This window comes from Exserohilum turcica (genome assembly GCF_000359705.1).
Source record: "Exserohilum turcica Et28A unplaced genomic scaffold SETTUscaffold_16, whole genome shotgun sequence".
Lineage (NCBI taxonomy): Eukaryota > Fungi > Ascomycota > Dothideomycetes > Pleosporales > Pleosporaceae > Exserohilum > Exserohilum turcicum.
The window spans coordinates 183559-200352 of record NW_007359981.1 but is presented as its reverse complement, the minus strand read 5'-3'; the positions used below and the strand labels follow the sequence as shown (position 1 = coordinate 200352).

The following is a 16794-nucleotide window of genomic DNA, read 5'->3' as shown; positions in this document are numbered from 1 at the left end:
ACTCTCTCTCTCTCTCTCTCTCTCTCTCTCTCTCTCTTTCGCTTTCTCTCTCGGCACATGCCGTCGATGCCCGTCCTCCCGAGATGATGCGACCGGCGGCAGGCGGCTAATAAATCTCCGGGTTATGGCCCAACACCAACACTAAAGCTAAGAGCGTTTTAGCCTCCATGAATCATTCATTTTTCATGACTAGTGCAGGGTAGCTTGCCTTGCTTTACCTGACTCTTTTTGCGCAACCCCAGCCCCCAGCCCCCCCCCCGTTCCGTTCCGTCTGGGACCCCTGTTCCGTTCCGTCTGGCATCGGTAATTTTCTGTGTCTGTCGACCAATCCGTCTGCCCTCAGCATCTGTCATTGTCATGTCTTTGTTGCATCTCGGCGCGTTACTCATAACAGTCTTGTTGAATATTGGCTTTTTTCTTTTTGGTACAGGGAGGGAGGGTGGGGGGCGGATATTTGTTTTAAAAGTGATTTCGACGTATTGACGCAACGGCTTTCACAACGCTGCAGAGTAGATGGTATATGGTAGCAGTGAGGTGTCCATATCCTGTAGTCCTGGCAAATATCCGACGTTGCTTTTTGTATTCACATATATACAATACCTAGATACAGCTACTTACTTATTCCCAGCACTCTCCGTCTTCATGCCCCTCTCCTTTCGATATGACGTATATACATCCACACCAGCCCTCATCAGCCCCTCCCCTTGCCTTCTCTTCCCCCCGCCCATCAAGCCCATCAAGCCCAGCCCAGCCCAGCCAACCCACATCTTCGGGCCCCGTCCGCTCGCCAAACCCAAACCTAAACCCAAATCCGAGGGTGAACTTGGACTACATGCGGCTGAGCTGGTCTGAGGGACAACACTAGTTTAGAGCCATACATAACCGCTTGCTTACTCGATTGGCATTTTTATTTTGGGTTTACTTACTTACTTAGCGCAAAGGGTAAAGATTTGGTAGGATGTTATGAGCGTGTGTAGATTTTCAGTGACGTGTTAATCTGAGGGTTTGATTTCGGTTATCGGAACGTAGATATATGCGAGAAATGCTGAGGCTGAGGCTGAGGCTGAGGCTGAGGCACGGATGCATTATGTGTATGAAGGCATCAGTTTAAGAACGCATGTCAGGGGTTGCGCGCAGAACCTTGAGAGATGTGAATAAGGAGTGACGGAGATATTTTTTTTCGGAGAGTAGTGGAAACCAAAAAAGTATTTACTGGAAAAAACAAAACTAGTACACCACAGGTGGGTATCAAAGTATACTAACGAAAAAGAGAGAAAAAAGATAGGAAGCGCCGTCATCGCCGTCATCGCCGCCACCATACACAACTGGATCCTGATCCTAAAGCAGAACCACTTGCTGCCAAGACAAAGAGAGTAAACCGCCCAAGTACCGCATAACATTTCAAGTTTCTTTTTTTTCTTACCTCTTCCTGAAAACATGCGTTATTGATTGTGCATTTCCATAATAGCCAGCGCATCTGTGACACTGTCCTACAACGCTCCAGAGGGCTGGGCATGTTGTTGCTGTCTGTTTGCCTCCGTCTTGGATTGCAAATGGTTGGTGAGCACTGTGATGTTATCCCGTGCTTCCGGCACAGTCTCAACAATATGTCGAAGGTTGATCATTTGTAGCTCCGAGACAACTGCATTCTGTGACAGATTGGAGCTGAGGATAGTGACAATCACCGGAGCGTCAATGTACGGGCCGAGGATCTCCAGTGCTTTGGGGATTTGGTGGTGTGGTGGGGTATGCATGGGAAGTGGGGGTTGAGGTACCATGTTTGCCTGTGGTGGAACGAACGGATTGCCGTACTGCGCTTGTGGATAGACTGCGCTGACGGGCGAAAATTGTGGCGCGTGGGGGTTGGCCATTGGGGATGGGCTGGAACCATTGCCGAGAGCAGGCTGCGCAATGTGGCCAGAAGCCACCTCCTGAGCGGGATATCGCTCATAGTGTTGTGTGGGTGGCAGTTGTGGCTTAGCCTCTGGTAGTTTGGCAACAAGGGCCAAGATCAACATGTTTTCCTTGCGCGGTGTTTCAATGGTACAGTACTCCAGCATGTCGATGAACGGGGGAAGGTTACTTCCGCCCTCCTCGATCGGAATCACATAGAGATCGCGGAGAATGCCGTTGCCTTCGACAGGTACAACACCCCACCTACCACGTGAGTGGAAGTACTCATACAGATGGTCCATGACGGTGCGGCCCTCGGTGGTGACTGGGCTAATGGCAAGGATGGAGACTTCGTGGCTCTCCGTGTGTCCAATGCTTTGAATATAGTCGTTTCCCTTTGAACTCTCAATGCGTCCTTGGATTGCCACAATATGGGTCAAGAGCTTTTCCCAGGGCACCACTTGGCCAAAGTCGCCACCTGCGACGAACCGAGCGACTGCATCAAATGGTTCCATAGACTGCATGTTGATGGAGCCGTGCCAGCAGACGGTGGGGTCTGATGAGTAGCCTGCCATCTCGACGTCGTTGTCTTCGTCCTTGAGCAACCGGTCAACGTCTGCATCGTCTACGGCGCTCTGGGGCTTGTCTTGTGTGTGCATGGAGCTGCGACGGCGGTGGAGGAAGGTTTGCTGGTCGTGCTGCGGCGAGCGAACCTTGTCAAAGACGGAATTAATGTCAAAGTTTGTAGAGGCGCGTCGCAGGCCATCGTGCTGCACCGAGTCTGTCTCGGGTCCCCTAGACGCAGCGGGACTCTCGGATGGGCGCACGGCAACAGGCGACGGTGCTGTCGTGTCTTCGGTAACACTCTCTCGCTCGCGCTGAACAGGCTGCTTGAAGTCTTCATTCTCAAAGTTATCCTCGCCGACAATCTCCTCGCCCTTGTGAGTTTTGCGTAGCCGAGGCCCAGTCTCTTCGGTCAAAATCATCTGCTTCTCGGCTGCTTCTCGCATGGCAGCGTACTCGCGTTGCTTGTCTTCGCTTGCCATTTCTTCCGCCTCCATGCTCACGAGATCGTCCGCCTTGAGGTTTCCGGAGAGCAGACGGTCTACGAGAACCGTGTTCTTCTTGACATTGAACATGATGGTGCGCATCTTGCCAAAGTAGGGCGAGGAGCCACCAGTGGGCTCCCCATACAGATTGAACGCGGCATGGCACATCTGGAGAGTATACTTTGCAGCGAGCGACTTGGCAGTCTGACCGTCGGGAATGCGGTACCCCCGCGTGTCCGAAGCAGCCGTGATCAAGGGTGCCAGCGTCTCGCACATCTTCTCCGCGACAGCCTTTTGGTTCTGCGGAAGCGCGTCGATGTCGGCAGCGGGCGCATTCTGCGGCTCCTGCTTGGGCTCCTGGTGACTTGACTTTCTGCGTTTCTTATTTGCACTAGCCTTTTCCGAGGCCGCGTCATGACGGCGCTTTTCGCCGAGAGGAGACTGGGGCTGGCTCTTGGTGCCCTGTTTGCATGCGTGAGGGGAGGTGGTGTTGGGGGAAGTGGGGCAGCGTACCTTGGAGTCGCCATGGCCGTTGGAGGCGTCTGAGTGCGGCACAGCAACGGGGGCTGGGGTCGGCGTAGAGGCCTCGGCCGGAGCTTGTGCAGGCTGCGAAGGCGTCTCGTGCTGCGGCGTGGCCGCCTTTTCAGACGATGCAGCCTCTTGCTTGACGTCGCTGGGGCGAGGCTTGGGCTTGGAGCCCTTCTTGCGCGCCCACGGCCTCTCGCCGCGGGCCATGGCAGCAAGCAGCTCGACGTGGTCTTCGGGCTTGCATTGCTCGCAGTAGTAGTCCTTGCCCTCCCAATAGTCGCCTTCGGGCAGTCCCAGGCACTTGTTGTGCTGCCAGGCGGTGCAATTGTCGCAGCAGATCATCTGGCGTCCGCGGATGTCGCGCTGGTCGCCGCACACACAGCGGATGATGGCATCCTCCTCCTCATCGTCGTCGTCGTCTTCGTCTGCATCGGCCGACTGGGCCGACTGCGCGCGCTTTGCCTGGCCCTTTTTTGCGTGTGCCTGGCCCTTCTTCTCGGCTGCTGACGGTGCTTTGGACTTGGGGGTGGCGGCGGCGGGAGCAGCAGCAGCAGCGGCGGCAGCAGCAGCAGCAGCAGCGGCAGCAGTCGTCGTGGCGGCAGCGGCAGCAGCGGGCTCGTCGAGGGCGTCCTGGTTCTTTGTATGGTGGCCCTTGTTGGCGCGGCCGGAGCGCCTGATCTCGTCTGTGGCAGCAGAATCAGCATGTGCGAGGGCATCGGGGGCGGTCGTGTGCGCGCGTGTCGTGTGCGGGGCGCGCGGCGACCGCATGCCGTGGGCGCGTGTAGATGGTGTCTGCTTACCGGCCATGGTGGAGGACACGAAGGCGGGGGGATGGGCTCAAATTGACGGTTGCACGAATGCAGCTTATGCTATTGTGCGCAAACAAGATTCAAGAACAAAAAAGTCTCTACGGAAGCCCCAATCCCGTCCTTTGCGTGGCGTTGCGGGCCAGCGGACACGCCGTACGAGCGGCTTCTAACTAGCACTGGAAACGAGCGCGCACCACACGGCGCCTGCCCAACTGTCCAGACAGAAGGCGCGGGGCGAGGCGAGCCTGCCGAGCGTGAGTCGCAGCTTCCTCAGGCGCGCGTGTGTGTGTGCCGGAAGCGGAGGCGGCGGCGCGCACAGGAGCCGGCGCGACCGAGCGGGCAGTGACGAGCAGACGCGGCCGCGGGGCGAGCGCGGCGATGCGGGCGCAGCGGGGGGGCTGCAGAGAAGGGGAATGGCGAGGGCGAGGGCGAGCAGTGCCGGGCAGAGGCGCGATGTGCAATGCGAGAGCGTGCGTGGAGTCGTGTGGTGTCGGAATAGAATGGTGTCAGTGAGGAGACGGGTGGAGCTTGGACGCAGCGTTTTGCCCAAGTCTTGGCTGCCGTAATCCCAGCCACTAGCGAGCCATGGACCCTCTGCGCGCCGCGAGCCTCTCCATGCAATACGTGCATGCACACACACACAACAAGCACACCCGTTGCCGGCCCTCGCCCAGCCTGCCACCGCATTATCCCACCGCGTTATCCCACCACACCACCGCCGCCCAGCAATGGCCGACGCCCGCGCCCTGTTGCGCCAGCAGCGTGCAGCGCGCCAGCAGGCCCAGAAGCCCCAGAAGCCGTCGCCCGCTCCCGCCGCCGCTCCCTCCTCCAAGAAGCGCAAGGCCCCCGACGACGCCGGCGACGAGAGGAAGCGCACGCGGACCGAGGACGAGGCGGGCGTGCCTGCAGGCTTCTTCGATGCGGGCGCGACGCCGGACGCCCAACAAGTCGCGCCTCTGCCCGCCGACGAGAGCGCACCGGCACCGGCAGCAGCACCACCACCACCACCAACAACAGACACCGAGCCCCCAGAGCCAGCCGCACCCGCGAACCCGCCGCTCGACGCGGCCGCCCAGGCTGAGCTCGACGCCTTCATGAACGAAATGAAGGCCGAGACGGAACCCCCACAGCCCGCCAAGCCTGCCTACTCAGGCGCTGTCATTGAGGCAGCGCCCATGACAGCCGCCCAGCTGGCCGCACAGGCGCGAGAAGAGCAGAGTGCCCAGCGGGCCAAGCGGGACGAGGAAATCGAGGGCGAGAAGGAGGATGCTGCGCGCGCCCTCGAGGACGAATTCGAACAGATGGACGGGCTGGAGGAGAGGGTCAAGAGGCTGCGGGAGCAACGCGAGGCGCTGCGGTCCGTGTCTGGACGGTCAGTCGAGGCGCCCGAGGCAGCGCGTGCGGCTGCTCAGGACGACGACGACGAGGAAAGCGAGTCAGACGACGACGACGACGACGACGACTGGGACGACTGGAGGTTCCGCCCCGCTTAGGCGTTGCTGCTGCGTCAGCACATGTATTATAGTATAGCATGCCCCATTTGTGATACCCGGGACTGGCGTTCGCAAGCATTAATCCATTCCAGCAGGGCAGCCCCTGTATGGCTAATTCCCCATGCGCGCTCGCGAGAAACAAGACTGCGCGGTGATGCAGACGCCGAAAAGTGCTGTCGATGCATCCACGGCCGGCGTGGGCGTGGGCATAGGCATGGGCATGGGCATGGCTAGGCGGTGCCAAGACGAGCGTCATTGGTAGGGCACACCAAACGCTTCAGGCTCGAATGAAACAGGCCATCCCCACCCTCCCACCTGCCTCGACATTGACACGTGCACTCGCGAGACACTGCCTTCCCACCGCCTGCCACGCGCCGACTCCTCGACTGCCCACCTCGATTCTCGTCTGCACCCACGACAGCCCGCCCCGCAATGTCTCGACGGCCCAACCCTGCCGCTGATCGGGCAGAGCAGAACCGCGCCACGCTGAAGAACCTGGTCAAGCTCGAAGGCAACAAGACATGCTCAGACTGCAAGCGGAACAAGCGTAAGGCTTGCGCTTCAATTGTGCCGGGCGCCTACTGACACTGCCGCAGACCCTCGATGGGCCAGCTGGAATCTCGGCGTCTTCATATGCATTCGGTGTTCGGGCATACACCGTGGCATGGGAACACATATCAGCAGAGTCAAGTCGGTCGACCTCGACACCTGGACCGACGAGCAACTGCAGAGCGTCTTGAAATGGGGCAATGCGCGCGCCAACAAGTACTGGGAGTCGAAGCTGGCTCCGGGCCACGTTCCGTCCGAGGCCAAGATTGAGAACTTTATCCGAACAAAGTACGAGTCGAAGCGCTGGGTCATGGACGGGCCCATGCCCGACCCCTCGACGCTGGACTCTGATGACGATGACGTGGTGAGTGCTATCAGCCTTGTGTGCAGACGGCGACTAACCCCAGCCCAGCCACTGAAAAAGGTGCAAGAAAAGGTCCAGATAGAACGCTCAGCCTCACAACGCCTGGCGCAGAACTCAGGCCGTGCCGCGCCTCCCGAACGACAGGCACAGCCGCAGCCCGCAATCGACTTGTTTGGCGACGACCCAGTCCCTCAGCGACCGAGCACCGGGCCGCCGGCAAACGCGAGAGGGCCTCCCAAGGCAGAGACGGCTCCCGTGAAACAACACAAGGCAGGCGATTCATTGCTAGGTCTGGACTTTCTCGGTGGAGGACCCTCTGCTGCCCCTGCTCGCCCGTCCAGCACAGGTCCTGCTGCTGCGGCGCCTTCAAGACCAGACCTCAAGCAATCCATCTTGTCGCTGTATGCCGCAAAGCCCGCAGCCCCGCCTCAGCCTCAGCAGCATGCTCGTCAAGATTCGTTTGGTGGAATGGTATCACCCCAAGGGCAAACCTCGCCACAACAGTCGACTTTTGGTGGTTTGAACGACGCATTCAGCAGCCTGTCTTTCAACGCGGCTCCAGCCCCCAAGCCCTCGCCCTTTGCTGGCCTTGAAAGCCTTTCGGGCAAAAAATCACCCCCCGCGACGTCTTCGTCAAACATGTTTGGCGGCGGAGGCAACTTTTTCGATTCAAAGCCTGCCGCACAGAGCCAATCGCAAAGTCGTACCATGAGTCCTGCAGGAGGAGCCAGTAACTTCAGCGCCTTCTCATCGCCCGCACCAGCTAAGCCTGCAGCTCCAGCAACCTCTGGCATGAACGATCTCCTGGACCTATCGATGCCTTCGGAACCTGCCCCCACATCAAGAATTCAATCTCCGCCATTGGCATCCACCAACTCGGCCTTTAACCTTTCTTCGCCCGCACCTGCTCCTGCCTCCAAGTCTACACCCGCCCCGGCAGCGGTAAACTACTCGGGATTCTCCAACATGGATGCCTGGGGTGGCAACGACGTCTGGGCTTCGTCTGCACCCAGTCAACCTGCAGCCACAACAACCACAGCAACCGCTCCCGCACCGACGTCCAGCTGGGGTGCACCTCACGTGACACAAGACGATGATTTTGGGGGCTGGAGCAGTGCTGCACCTGCAGCCACGACTACTACCAACACGAGCACTGCCCATGGTAAACCGCCGGGGGGATTCGGTGGGGCTAGCGATGATTTATTTTCCAATGTTTGGGAGTAGTATAATGGATGAGATGGAGTTGAATGTTAGTGTTATGGCTACGATTTGAAGATGAAGTCAAGCTCGGGGGCGTGGTATCCACAATCAGCTATAGACCGCTTTTGAAACTTGTATATCAATATAAAACACAAAAATCGAAACCAAAAACGCTTCTATGTTTCCGCCCCCCCCCCCCCCCCGGCAAGTCCGTGAACGCCCTATATGCAACTTCGACTAATCGGGCGTGTCGCCTGTCGCAGGACCACCAATATACACTGGATCATCTTTGACGATTCCTTCTCGAGCCCATCCCTTGCCGCTCAGCCATTCCTCATCCCTGATGTATGTCACGCCGTTATTTTCCTTCTCCCGTCCTCTTCTTCTCTTGTATCCGACCCGCCTCCAAGGGCATCCTCTTCTTCACGACTGTCCATTCGGGACTCTCCTTCCCTGCATGTCTCCTCCCCCTATCCTGCGCTATCCCCTATTCTCCCTTCAACCCCCATCCTCAGCCAACAGACCCAAAACACACACACACACACACCATATCCCCCTTTCTCTCCACCTCGCTCTTCAGAAAAACAAATGCCACACCCAATACAACAGCACGACACCGGCGATAATCATGCCGCTCAGCTTGAAAATGGCGACTTTATTGCCCGACGACGCCATGCGCGTGAGGCGTGTCGCGGAGCCTTTGAGCGATGTCGCGAATGAGGAGAAGGTGTCGCTCTAGTGATATCATCGTTATATATTAGCACGTATATAGCGTCGAAAGGTGGGGGATAACTAGGAGGGTATCAAAGGGGGGGCAGTGTATAGCAGAGAAACGTACAGTACTATCAATCACATGCTGGTCTCGCGCGCTGTCGTAAATGTCGATGGTTACGCCGCGTAGGGCTGAGACTTTGGACGCGAGATCTTCGAGGCGAGAGTCGTTTTGCTGTTCGCGCTCGTAGGCGGACATTGTGGTTGTGGGGAGGAGGAGGAGGCGGCTGTGGTAGTTGGTCGTGGCAACTTGTTCTTGTTCTTGGTGTTTTGCGTCCTGGCTTGCGCCCCGAGTATCTTTTGTTCGTTGGTTCGTTCGTTCGTTCCGGGAAAAGAGGATTCCAACGTGTATGTTGTTTGTTGTGTTGCAAGCGGTGCTGGGGAGGGGGGTAACGGTATAGGGTATTCGTGTGCAGACGTGCAGGGTACGAGGGAAAGTCCCTGATTCTAGTCGTGATGCTGTGGTTTCCTGTAAACTTTGTTTCGAGTGGGGTGGCGGAGTATGCGGGGCGGAGAGAGAGATGTGCTGAGGGGAGCTTTTGCGCCGTGGGTTTGCGCGCGCCCGTCCACGGAGAGGTGTGACGTTGGGTGCCAAGAGACCCTGAATACAAGCGGTTTAGCGCCGCTGGTGGGTCTGGGGAAGGGTTCGCTTGCTTGGCCCAGTTAGGGCTTGTAGCTTGCTTGCAGCGTGTGCGTGTGAGGTGCCCGCGTACCTTTTTTTTTTCTTTTGTCTTGGATGTTTGGCTTTCATTGATGGGTTTTTGATGTCAGGTTGAAGCTTGGGGTATGTGGATTTTGATTGGGATAGGAATGCGGGGATGGCGCTGGAGTAGCTTTGTCAATGCAGCGGCTTGAGAATTCTCCCTCGTGTATGGGAACATATGTAGTCATATTATTGCTCTTGTTTGGCTTGGTCGGTTTTCCTGTCGTGACATGAACATGGTGCTCTTGAGGGCTGCAATTGGAAGACTATTCAGGACGTTACTACATGATTGAGAGACTGAGTATCTCCTGGAGCTTCGACTTTATTAAAGTAAATTTTTACTAGCTACATTTCCCATCATCGCGGATACAATTCGCGTTTTGGAGATTGACTCTCGCCAGTCTAGTCAGTGGCATGAAGCGCTGTGTCCATGCCAAACCCTTGCTCACCGCTGGGTCTGCAAGGGATACCACTCATTGGAATTCAAAGCATTGGCCAGCAGAGTGTTCTGAACCATGCTACAGCTTGGTCTTCTCCACATGATCACTGCTCCCGCATGGTCATTCTCAGGCTATCTGTGCTGTATGGCTGTACATCCTAGTGGTTGTTGCGGGAGCTTCGTCAATCGGAATTCTCGGATCTAGTCCCTCACAACGACAGCCAGTACGAATAATAGGAACCAAATCTTCCGATACGCAGGTCAACTAAGTATAATCAAGACTTGTGAGCTTGAGTTGCTTGACCGCCTACAGAATGCTTGGTTCTGGCCCTGTCCCACTCTCGGATATGGTATCAGTCTTATCTTCGAAATCTCGAGCCTCCTCTGCTTGCTCCACGCGACAAATCCCACTTCTCCATAATTATCTCGACTATCGGCCAAGGCCACGCAGCGGGAAAGTGAGGGGACGGTAGGCGGACCGACGGCTTGTTTGGGCCTAGCGCACGACGTCACTAGCCTATTATCCTCGGCCAGGGCAACAACAACGAGGATCTTCACCTGCCCGCATCGTCTTGGGTAAGCTCGGCGTGAGAAATGGGCCTACGTCCGCTTCGACTAAACTCAAGGCGAAGCTAAGTCGAGCCAAGCCAGCCACCCCGCTCACTTCCCAGTCGGCATCGGACCAGAGTCTCCGCTCCATTTCCACCAGCGGCTCCCTGTGCTACTAATCATTCGACAATTGGCATATCTCTCGGTGCCGAGACGGCAGGCCCTGCTGAGTTTTCCCGTCATGACGAGACACGTGCAGAGATACGGGTGGAGATAGCCCGCGATCCTACTCTACGATCCTACCGAACCTATTACAAAAGACGCCATGCCGGCAATCGAGGTACCTTGCACTCCAACCTCCTCGCCCCAGCCTACGGCACCACTCGTTTTTGACCTGTTCATTGCATGAGCAAACCCACGGCTTGATCTCCAGTTCACGCTGTTCCGGCTGCTCAACATGTTCAGCTCATCCTGGACGCTGTCCAATGCGTACAGGCTCGTCTTGCTCGGCCTCATGTTCTCGAATGCTATCGATGAAGCATCTGCACATGGCCTCAAGAAGCGCGCGGCTTCATCAGGTCGTGTGCGCTCATCCCTCAACGCAGACTGGCGCTTCTCACGCTTCACATCCAACCCCGATGGCCTGAGTTATGAGACGCTGAAGCCATGGATGATGCCTTGTGCAAACGACTTCATTACCGGAGACGGATACCAACGCCCTTCCGGTCCGGCTCCAGGCGCCAACATCAGCTATGTACAGTCAAGCTTCGATGACAAGAGCTGGGAGGCGGTCACTGTGCCCCACGACTGGGCCATCTCTAGCACTTTCGATGCTCCCGGTGTTACCGGCGATCTGGGAAACCTGCCTATCAACGGAATTGGATGGTATCGACGATCAGTCTCAATTGAAGCTGATATCATCGCGTCAGGAAAGTCCATCTTCCTGGATGTTGAAGGCGCCATGGCGTATGCTGCCATATGGTTCAACGGCGAGCTTGTGGGTGGGTGGCCTTATGGCTACAACTCCTTCCGCCTCGACCTTACCCCATATGCGAAAGCCGGGTCAAACACCCTTGCTATTCGTCTTGACAACAAACTGGATTCATCGCGCTGGTACCCTGGTGCTGGAATCTACCGGAATATCTGGATGGTCACCGTCGAGCCTGTGCATGTCGCGCAATGGGGAACCTACATTACTACTCCCAGTGTTTCTGCTCAGGAGGCTACTGTCGACATGGTCATTGAGATTGAAAACAAGGGCAACGGCACTCAAAATGTTGTGGTCGTCACCGAGATCTTTGAGCGCGACCCAACGTCGAAGGCGGCAACCGGCGACGCCATCGCAAAGTTCCCAGCAGCAAGCACTGCCCTGTCGGGTCACTCCAAGAAGGCTGGGAATGGCTCGGTCTCGGTTGCAAGCCCAAAACTCTGGGGACCTCCGCCTACCCAGAAGCCTAACGAGTACGTAGCAATGACTACTGTATCCATCGACGGCGAGGCAGTGGATACTTACGAAACCGTCTTTGGAATCCGCTCTGTTGCGTACGACCCGGCCCGAGGTGTTCTGATCAACGGCGAACGCATCTACGTGCAAGGCACGTGCAACCACCATGATCTTGGATCGCTAGGCGCCGCTTTCAACACACGAGCCGCTGAGCGCCAGATTGAGATTTTGATGGAGATGGGCAACAATGCTCTTCGGACCTCGCACAACCCGCCAGCACCAGAGTACCTTGATCTTGCGGATCGACTCGGCTTGATGGTCATGGACGAGATCTTCGACACATGGAACTTCCCAAAGGTGGAGAACGACTTCCATCGCATCTTCAAAGAGTGGCACGAGCCTGATCTCCGTTCCTTTATGCGCCGTGACCGAAACCACCCATCAATCATTTCATGGAGTGTTGGCAATGAACTTCCGGAGCAACGCAACTCGACTGGAACCGAAACCTGCAAGACGCTCCAGGATATCGCCCACGAAGAAGACCCTACCCGCAAGGTGACGATTGGCATGAACAATGCTGGTGCTGGAACTGGCATTGCTGGGGTCATTGACATTATCGGCCTTAACTACCAGGGAGAAGGCAAGGGAAACTCGTGGGTAAGCACGTTCCCCGACTTCAAACAAGCCTTCCCCGAGAAGATGATTTGGAGCACCGAGTCATCATCTGCCATTAGCACTCGTGGCAAGTACCTTTTCCCCGTGACTGCCAACAAGAGCGCCATAGTCGGCGGAGCGCCTGGTGAGGGCGGAGACCCGGAAACGAACGTTGTCAGTTCCTACGATCTTTACGCACCTGAATGGGCCGCATCACCAGACAAAGTCTTCCAAATGCAAGACATGCACCCCTATGTTGCTGGAGAGTTTGTCTGGACTGGATTTGATTACATTGGTGAGCCCACGCCTTACGCCAACGAAAGCCGCAGCTCCTACTTTGGCATCGTCGATCTCGCAGGCTTCAAGAAGGATCGTTTCTATCTCTACCAGGCCCGATGGAAGCCTGATCTACCCATGGCACATATCCTGCCTCATTGGACATGGCCAGAGGATCGCGTTGGACAAGTCACCCCTGTGCACGTCTACACCTCTGGTGACTCTGCCGAGCTCTTCATCAACGGCGTCTCTGCCGGCCGCAAGGAAAGAGGCCAATACGACTACCGTCTTCGCTGGGACAGTGTCAAGTACGAACCCGGCAACGTCACCGTAGTCGCCTCGAAGAACGGCGCAGAATGGGCCACTGCAACTCAAGTCACAGCCGGTGCCGCAGCCTCCCTCAACATTACTGCCGACCGCACCACCATCACGGGTGACGGATACGATCTTTCTTTCATCAGCGTTTCCGTACACGACACCAACGGCATCCTCGTTCCAACCGCAGACAACGCAATCAGTTTCAAGGTCTCATCTGGCCCTGGTGTTATCGTCAGCACAGACAACGGCGACCCTACCGATATGACGCCGTTCCCGGAGACGACCAGGAAGGCATTCGGCGGTATGGCTCTGGCTATCGTGAGAAGCGAGGCTGGGGCTACGGGTGAGATTGCGGTCGACGTTACCGCAGGCGGACTGCAGGGTGGCACTGTGAAGATTACCGCTGCTTGATGGCTCAAAAAATGTTGCTGCGATGCGCGAGTTGTGTCGCAGCGTGTAATGACGTTGAAGTAAATAAGCATCAAATAATCAATGTATATGAGAATCAGAGTTTAGGCTATGAATGTATTCGAACACTCGGTGCGCTTAGTCATAGGAAAATGGGACTTGAGTATAACAATTTCCTTTGATGCTGCATCATACATACATACTGAGAAACTCATCCAAAGGGGAAACATACAACATGTCTGGCTAGAAACCCCCGTACCTGCAACAAATCAGTCCCACAAGCATTGACTTACCCGACTGAGTACGTCTCAGTCCACTATCTACAACTAAGAAAAAGAAAAAGAAAAGGCCCGGGAAAAACTGTATTTCAATTTCTCACTTTGCACAACCATTTCCTTGATGTAGAATCTCCACGTCCCATCGCTCCCTCGCTACACCACGAAATCCCGCTTTTCTGCGCCGTCGCACATGGCATCAGCACATCCCACAGCACCTCACGCAGCCCCTTTCTCCGCACGCTCCTTCTCCGCGGCCTCCAAACGCGCCACAAGACGGCGCACGCCGGTACTCTTGTACGCCGCAAACTTCCTAGCGTCCAAACGGGCTTCAAACAGCTCATCCACCTCCTCGAGCGAGCGGCCCTTGAGCTCCGGGAAAAACAAATACGACCAGACGACGGAGAAGGCGGCGACGGAGCCAAAGATCCAGCCGATGTTGACGCCCATGGAGGGAAGCAGGTACGGCGTTACGAAGGTGACGAGGAAGGCGGCGGCGACGTCGCAGGCGGTGCCGAAGGCCTACTTGGTTAGTTTTCAGAGTCAGCGGTAGTCCTTGTTTCTGCTTTGGTGGTTGGGAGGGGAGGGGAGGGAAATATATATCATACCATAGTCTTTTTCCTCATTCTCACGCCCCCAATCTCGGCGCCCGTTAAAAACGCATTTGTACTCGCCGAAATGCGCGTGAAAGCCGGGAGTAGAATAAAACACGCAAGGATAGTATTGCTAGTCGTCTGGCCAAGCGATTTGGTATCCTGCATGCCGAGGCCGGCGGCCAGGTACAGGAACAGGGTGCACAGGATGCTGCCGCCGAGCATGAGCGGACGCCGGCCCGTGGTGTCGACGAGAGCGAGACCCACGCCGCACCCGATGATGCCGACGACTTGGCCCAGGATCGTGTATGTGAAGGAGTTTGCGCCGAGCCCGCGCTGCACGTAGAAGGTTGCGGCGTAGGACTGCACGAATTGGTTGCCGTTTGTTTGTTCGAGGATGAAGAGCGTCGAGCAGATCTGTGGCGTGGCATGGGGTGGTTAGTAAAAGGCAGATGCAGAATATGTGTTTTTTTTGGACCTACCCATGTGCGTCGAAGGTAGTTTCCACGGAAGAGATCGAGCCACCGGCCCTGGTCCTGGGCATGAGATTCCTCGATGGCATAGACAAAGGCATCGATTTCCGCCTGTGTGGCTCCGCTCGCGACATGGGCTTTTGGACGGAGTTGATTGAGGTTCTTGGATGCTTTTTCCGTGTCGCCTTTGAGCAGGAGCCAGCGCGGAGACTCCGGGGTAAACGGCACGAGGAGCAGCATGAGTACGGCGGGGATCAGCTGCATCGAGGTGGGGATCATCCAGCCTTTTGCAGAAGACTCGGTCGCGTACGCCCGCGACATGCCTGCGCCCCAGAGATTCCCAAGTCCCGTGACGAACATGATGGAGCCTGCGAAGAGGCCTCGCGTCGCTGCTGGCGAGATCTCGGCGCTGTATGCTGGCACGGCGTTTTCGACTAGGCCGACTGCGCTGTACGCAATGATGCGACCGACGGTGAATTGGGACCAGGCATGAGACGTGAGCTCAACTAGAGGGAAAATCCGTTAGTCCAAGTTGAAGTAATGATAGGGGCAGTGTGCCGTGATGTCGAACAAAACGTACTGATAATGGCTATAATCTGGACCACAGCAGCGAGATACATGGTCTTTTTGAATCCCAGTCTTTCAATTGCCGGTTCCGCCGCGAAGCAACCAGTAATTTTTCCGATCCACGGCAGCGAGTTCATCAACGCTTTGCGTGTGGCGGGGAGAATATGCTTTCCATTTCTCGCGACGCCAAACCGATGCACAAACGACGGGAGAGCCTGCAGCGAGCCAAATGAACCTGTATCTCTGCATTCGCGGGTCAATAAGTCTGTATGTACATTGCGATATTCAACGATGAAAAGGTACATACATGCCAAACAGAATAGCACCCTGCAAGAAGACAAGCACGCTGAAGACCAGCGTGAATGTCGTCTGTTCTCTGACTGCGGAGCCCATGGTCTGTGTTGGTTGCTGCACAGGCCCGGGGGACTCAGATGCCGGCACGTGGTGATCTGGAGCTGGACTACAAGGCGGGTAAGAAGTGACAACGCTGACTGTACGTGTGGCGCGTAGAGCTTAACACCCGAACTAGGACTACGCGATGTTGTGGAATGCAACACCTGGGGCGCCAAGCTGCGGGTGGAGGTTGCGGCATATGGGGTGGCTTGACTCGTCAACGACCAGATCCCAGCCGTTGGAGCGACGAGATCCGCTCCACTAAAAAGCAATGTCGTAGGGCCGACTCTAGTTTAGTCGCGGGGGATGATGGTGTTCATCAGAAACCAGTCCAGTTCCCCGTTCATGTCGAATTGGGAGCCGGGGACAGAGTAGTCCAGAGGCCACGCTGGGGGATACGATGCTTCCGGTCCTGAGTTGTCACCGTTTTCCAGTTGCTGTTGACCTGGCTCACTTATAGTCGTTGGATCGGGGTTGGGCGAGGTGTTTTCTATGTGGTGTAACTGTTGCGCGGTATGCGGTAGTGGATATGGTGTGTGGGTGCTTTCGTGCGGTGTAGAGCTAGGGAATTCCGTGTCTTGCTGGGGCGGAGCATCGTCTATAGAATAGCTTGTAACCGATGAACGGGCACGCACAACACTGGGCATCCTGCCTCCGATTGACGTATCGCTCGCCGTGGAAAGCGCATATCCTTCGTCTGATGGACTGGGGTTGCATGGGCTGGGATTGCTGCTGCTAGCCGCAATGCCCATTGCGAGAACATTGTAGCGGCTCAAGACGTGGTCCTTCTGTATTTGACTTGTCACAGGCGTTTCCTCCTCGGCACTGGGCATTGCGTTTCGCTGGGAGCCGTTGAAAATGTCCGATGTGACCATGGCTTTGACATCCTGTTCGACGACTGTAGCTATTGGAGCGATGGAAGCAAAGTCTTTGATATAGGCTACGTTGTTTTGGCACAATAGCGCGACCTCCTCATCATCGAAAGAGCATGGCTCTCCAGTGAGTGGATCACGCAGCCCATCATACAGCTTAAATCTCCGTGCTGT

General features: G+C 56.3%; 6 protein-coding genes across 6 annotated transcripts; 3 read left to right on the top strand and 3 right to left on the bottom strand.

Annotated features, from left to right (window-relative positions):
• Positions 1-1165: 1165 nt before the first annotated feature.
• SETTUDRAFT_129774 (uncharacterized protein) lies at positions 1166-4277 on the bottom strand (the record flags this gene model as incomplete). Its single annotated transcript, XM_008025989.1, has 2 exons — positions 1166-3404; positions 3456-4277. 2 exons carry the CDS (start codon positions 4275-4277, stop codon positions 1491-1493), a joined length of 2736 nt encoding a protein of 911 aa, XP_008024180.1. The 3' UTR covers positions 1166-1490.
• Positions 4278-4978: 701 nt separating this feature from the next.
• Positions 4979-5892, top strand: SETTUDRAFT_168519 (uncharacterized protein). The gene has a single exon (XM_008025988.1). The coding sequence runs from the start codon at positions 5008-5010 to the stop codon at positions 5770-5772; it is 765 nt and encodes a 254-aa protein (XP_008024179.1). The 5' UTR covers positions 4979-5007; the 3' UTR covers positions 5773-5892.
• A 252-nt stretch (positions 5893-6144) lies between these two features.
• Positions 6145-8050, top strand: SETTUDRAFT_168518 (uncharacterized protein). Its single transcript, XM_008025987.1, has 3 exons — positions 6145-6319; positions 6369-6685; positions 6734-8050. Exons 1-3 carry the CDS (start codon positions 6205-6207, stop codon positions 7907-7909), a joined length of 1608 nt encoding a protein of 535 aa, XP_008024178.1. The 5' UTR covers positions 6145-6204; the 3' UTR covers positions 7910-8050.
• Positions 8051-8091: 41 nt separating this feature from the next.
• On the bottom strand, positions 8092-9159 carry SETTUDRAFT_168517 (uncharacterized protein). Its single transcript, XM_008025986.1, has 2 exons — positions 8724-9159; positions 8092-8620 (listed from the first exon to the last, which is right to left on the bottom strand). The coding sequence occupies exons 1-2, from the start codon at positions 8853-8855 to the stop codon at positions 8462-8464; spliced, it is 291 nt and encodes a 96-aa protein (XP_008024177.1). The 5' UTR covers positions 8856-9159; the 3' UTR covers positions 8092-8461.
• A 1684-nt stretch (positions 9160-10843) lies between these two features.
• SETTUDRAFT_129762 (glycoside hydrolase family 2 protein) lies at positions 10844-13574 on the top strand. Its single transcript, XM_008025985.1, has one exon. The coding sequence runs from the start codon at positions 10862-10864 to the stop codon at positions 13448-13450; it is 2589 nt and encodes an 862-aa protein (XP_008024176.1). The 5' UTR covers positions 10844-10861; the 3' UTR covers positions 13451-13574.
• A 128-nt stretch (positions 13575-13702) lies between these two features.
• On the bottom strand, positions 13703-15978 carry SETTUDRAFT_149500 (uncharacterized protein). Its single transcript, XM_008025984.1, has 5 exons — positions 15663-15978; positions 15369-15598; positions 14798-15294; positions 14331-14732; positions 13703-14244 (listed from the first exon to the last, which is right to left on the bottom strand). The coding sequence occupies exons 1-5, from the start codon at positions 15746-15748 to the stop codon at positions 13942-13944; spliced, it is 1518 nt and encodes a 505-aa protein (XP_008024175.1). The 5' UTR covers positions 15749-15978; the 3' UTR covers positions 13703-13941.
• Between the last annotated feature and the right edge of the window lie 816 nt (positions 15979-16794).

Coding starts and splice junctions, on each gene's coding strand:
- SETTUDRAFT_168519 (XM_008025988.1), top strand. CDS start 5,008: ATGGCCGACGCCCGCGCCCTGTTGCGCCAGCAGCGTGCAGCGCGCCAG.
- SETTUDRAFT_168518 (XM_008025987.1), top strand. CDS start 6,205: ATGTCTCGACGGCCCAACCCTGCCGCTGATCGGGCAGAGCAGAACCGC. Junction 6,320..6,368: donor AGACTGCAAGCGGAACAAGC/GTAAGGCTTGCG, acceptor ACACTGCCGCAG/ACCCTCGATGGGCCAGCTGG. Junction 6,686..6,733: donor ACTCTGATGACGATGACGTG/GTGAGTGCTATC, acceptor ACCCCAGCCCAG/CCACTGAAAAAGGTGCAAGA.
- SETTUDRAFT_149500 (XM_008025984.1), bottom strand. CDS start 15,748: ATGGGCTCCGCAGTCAGAGAACAGACGACATTCACGCTGGTCTTCAGC. Junction 15,295..15,368: donor CCAGATTATAGCCATTATCA/GTACGTTTTGTT, acceptor TTTTCCCTCTAG/TTGAGCTCACGTCTCATGCC. Junction 14,733..14,797: donor ACTACCTTCGACGCACATGG/GTAGGTCCAAAA, acceptor GCCACGCCACAG/ATCTGCTCGACGCTCTTCAT.
- SETTUDRAFT_129762 (XM_008025985.1), top strand. CDS start 10,862: ATGTTCTCGAATGCTATCGATGAAGCATCTGCACATGGCCTCAAGAAG.
- SETTUDRAFT_168517 (XM_008025986.1), bottom strand. CDS start 8,855: ATGTCCGCCTACGAGCGCGAACAGCAAAACGACTCTCGCCTCGAAGAT. Junction 8,621..8,723: donor AGCATGTGATTGATAGTACT/GTACGTTTCTCT, acceptor TGATATCACTAG/AGCGACACCTTCTCCTCATT.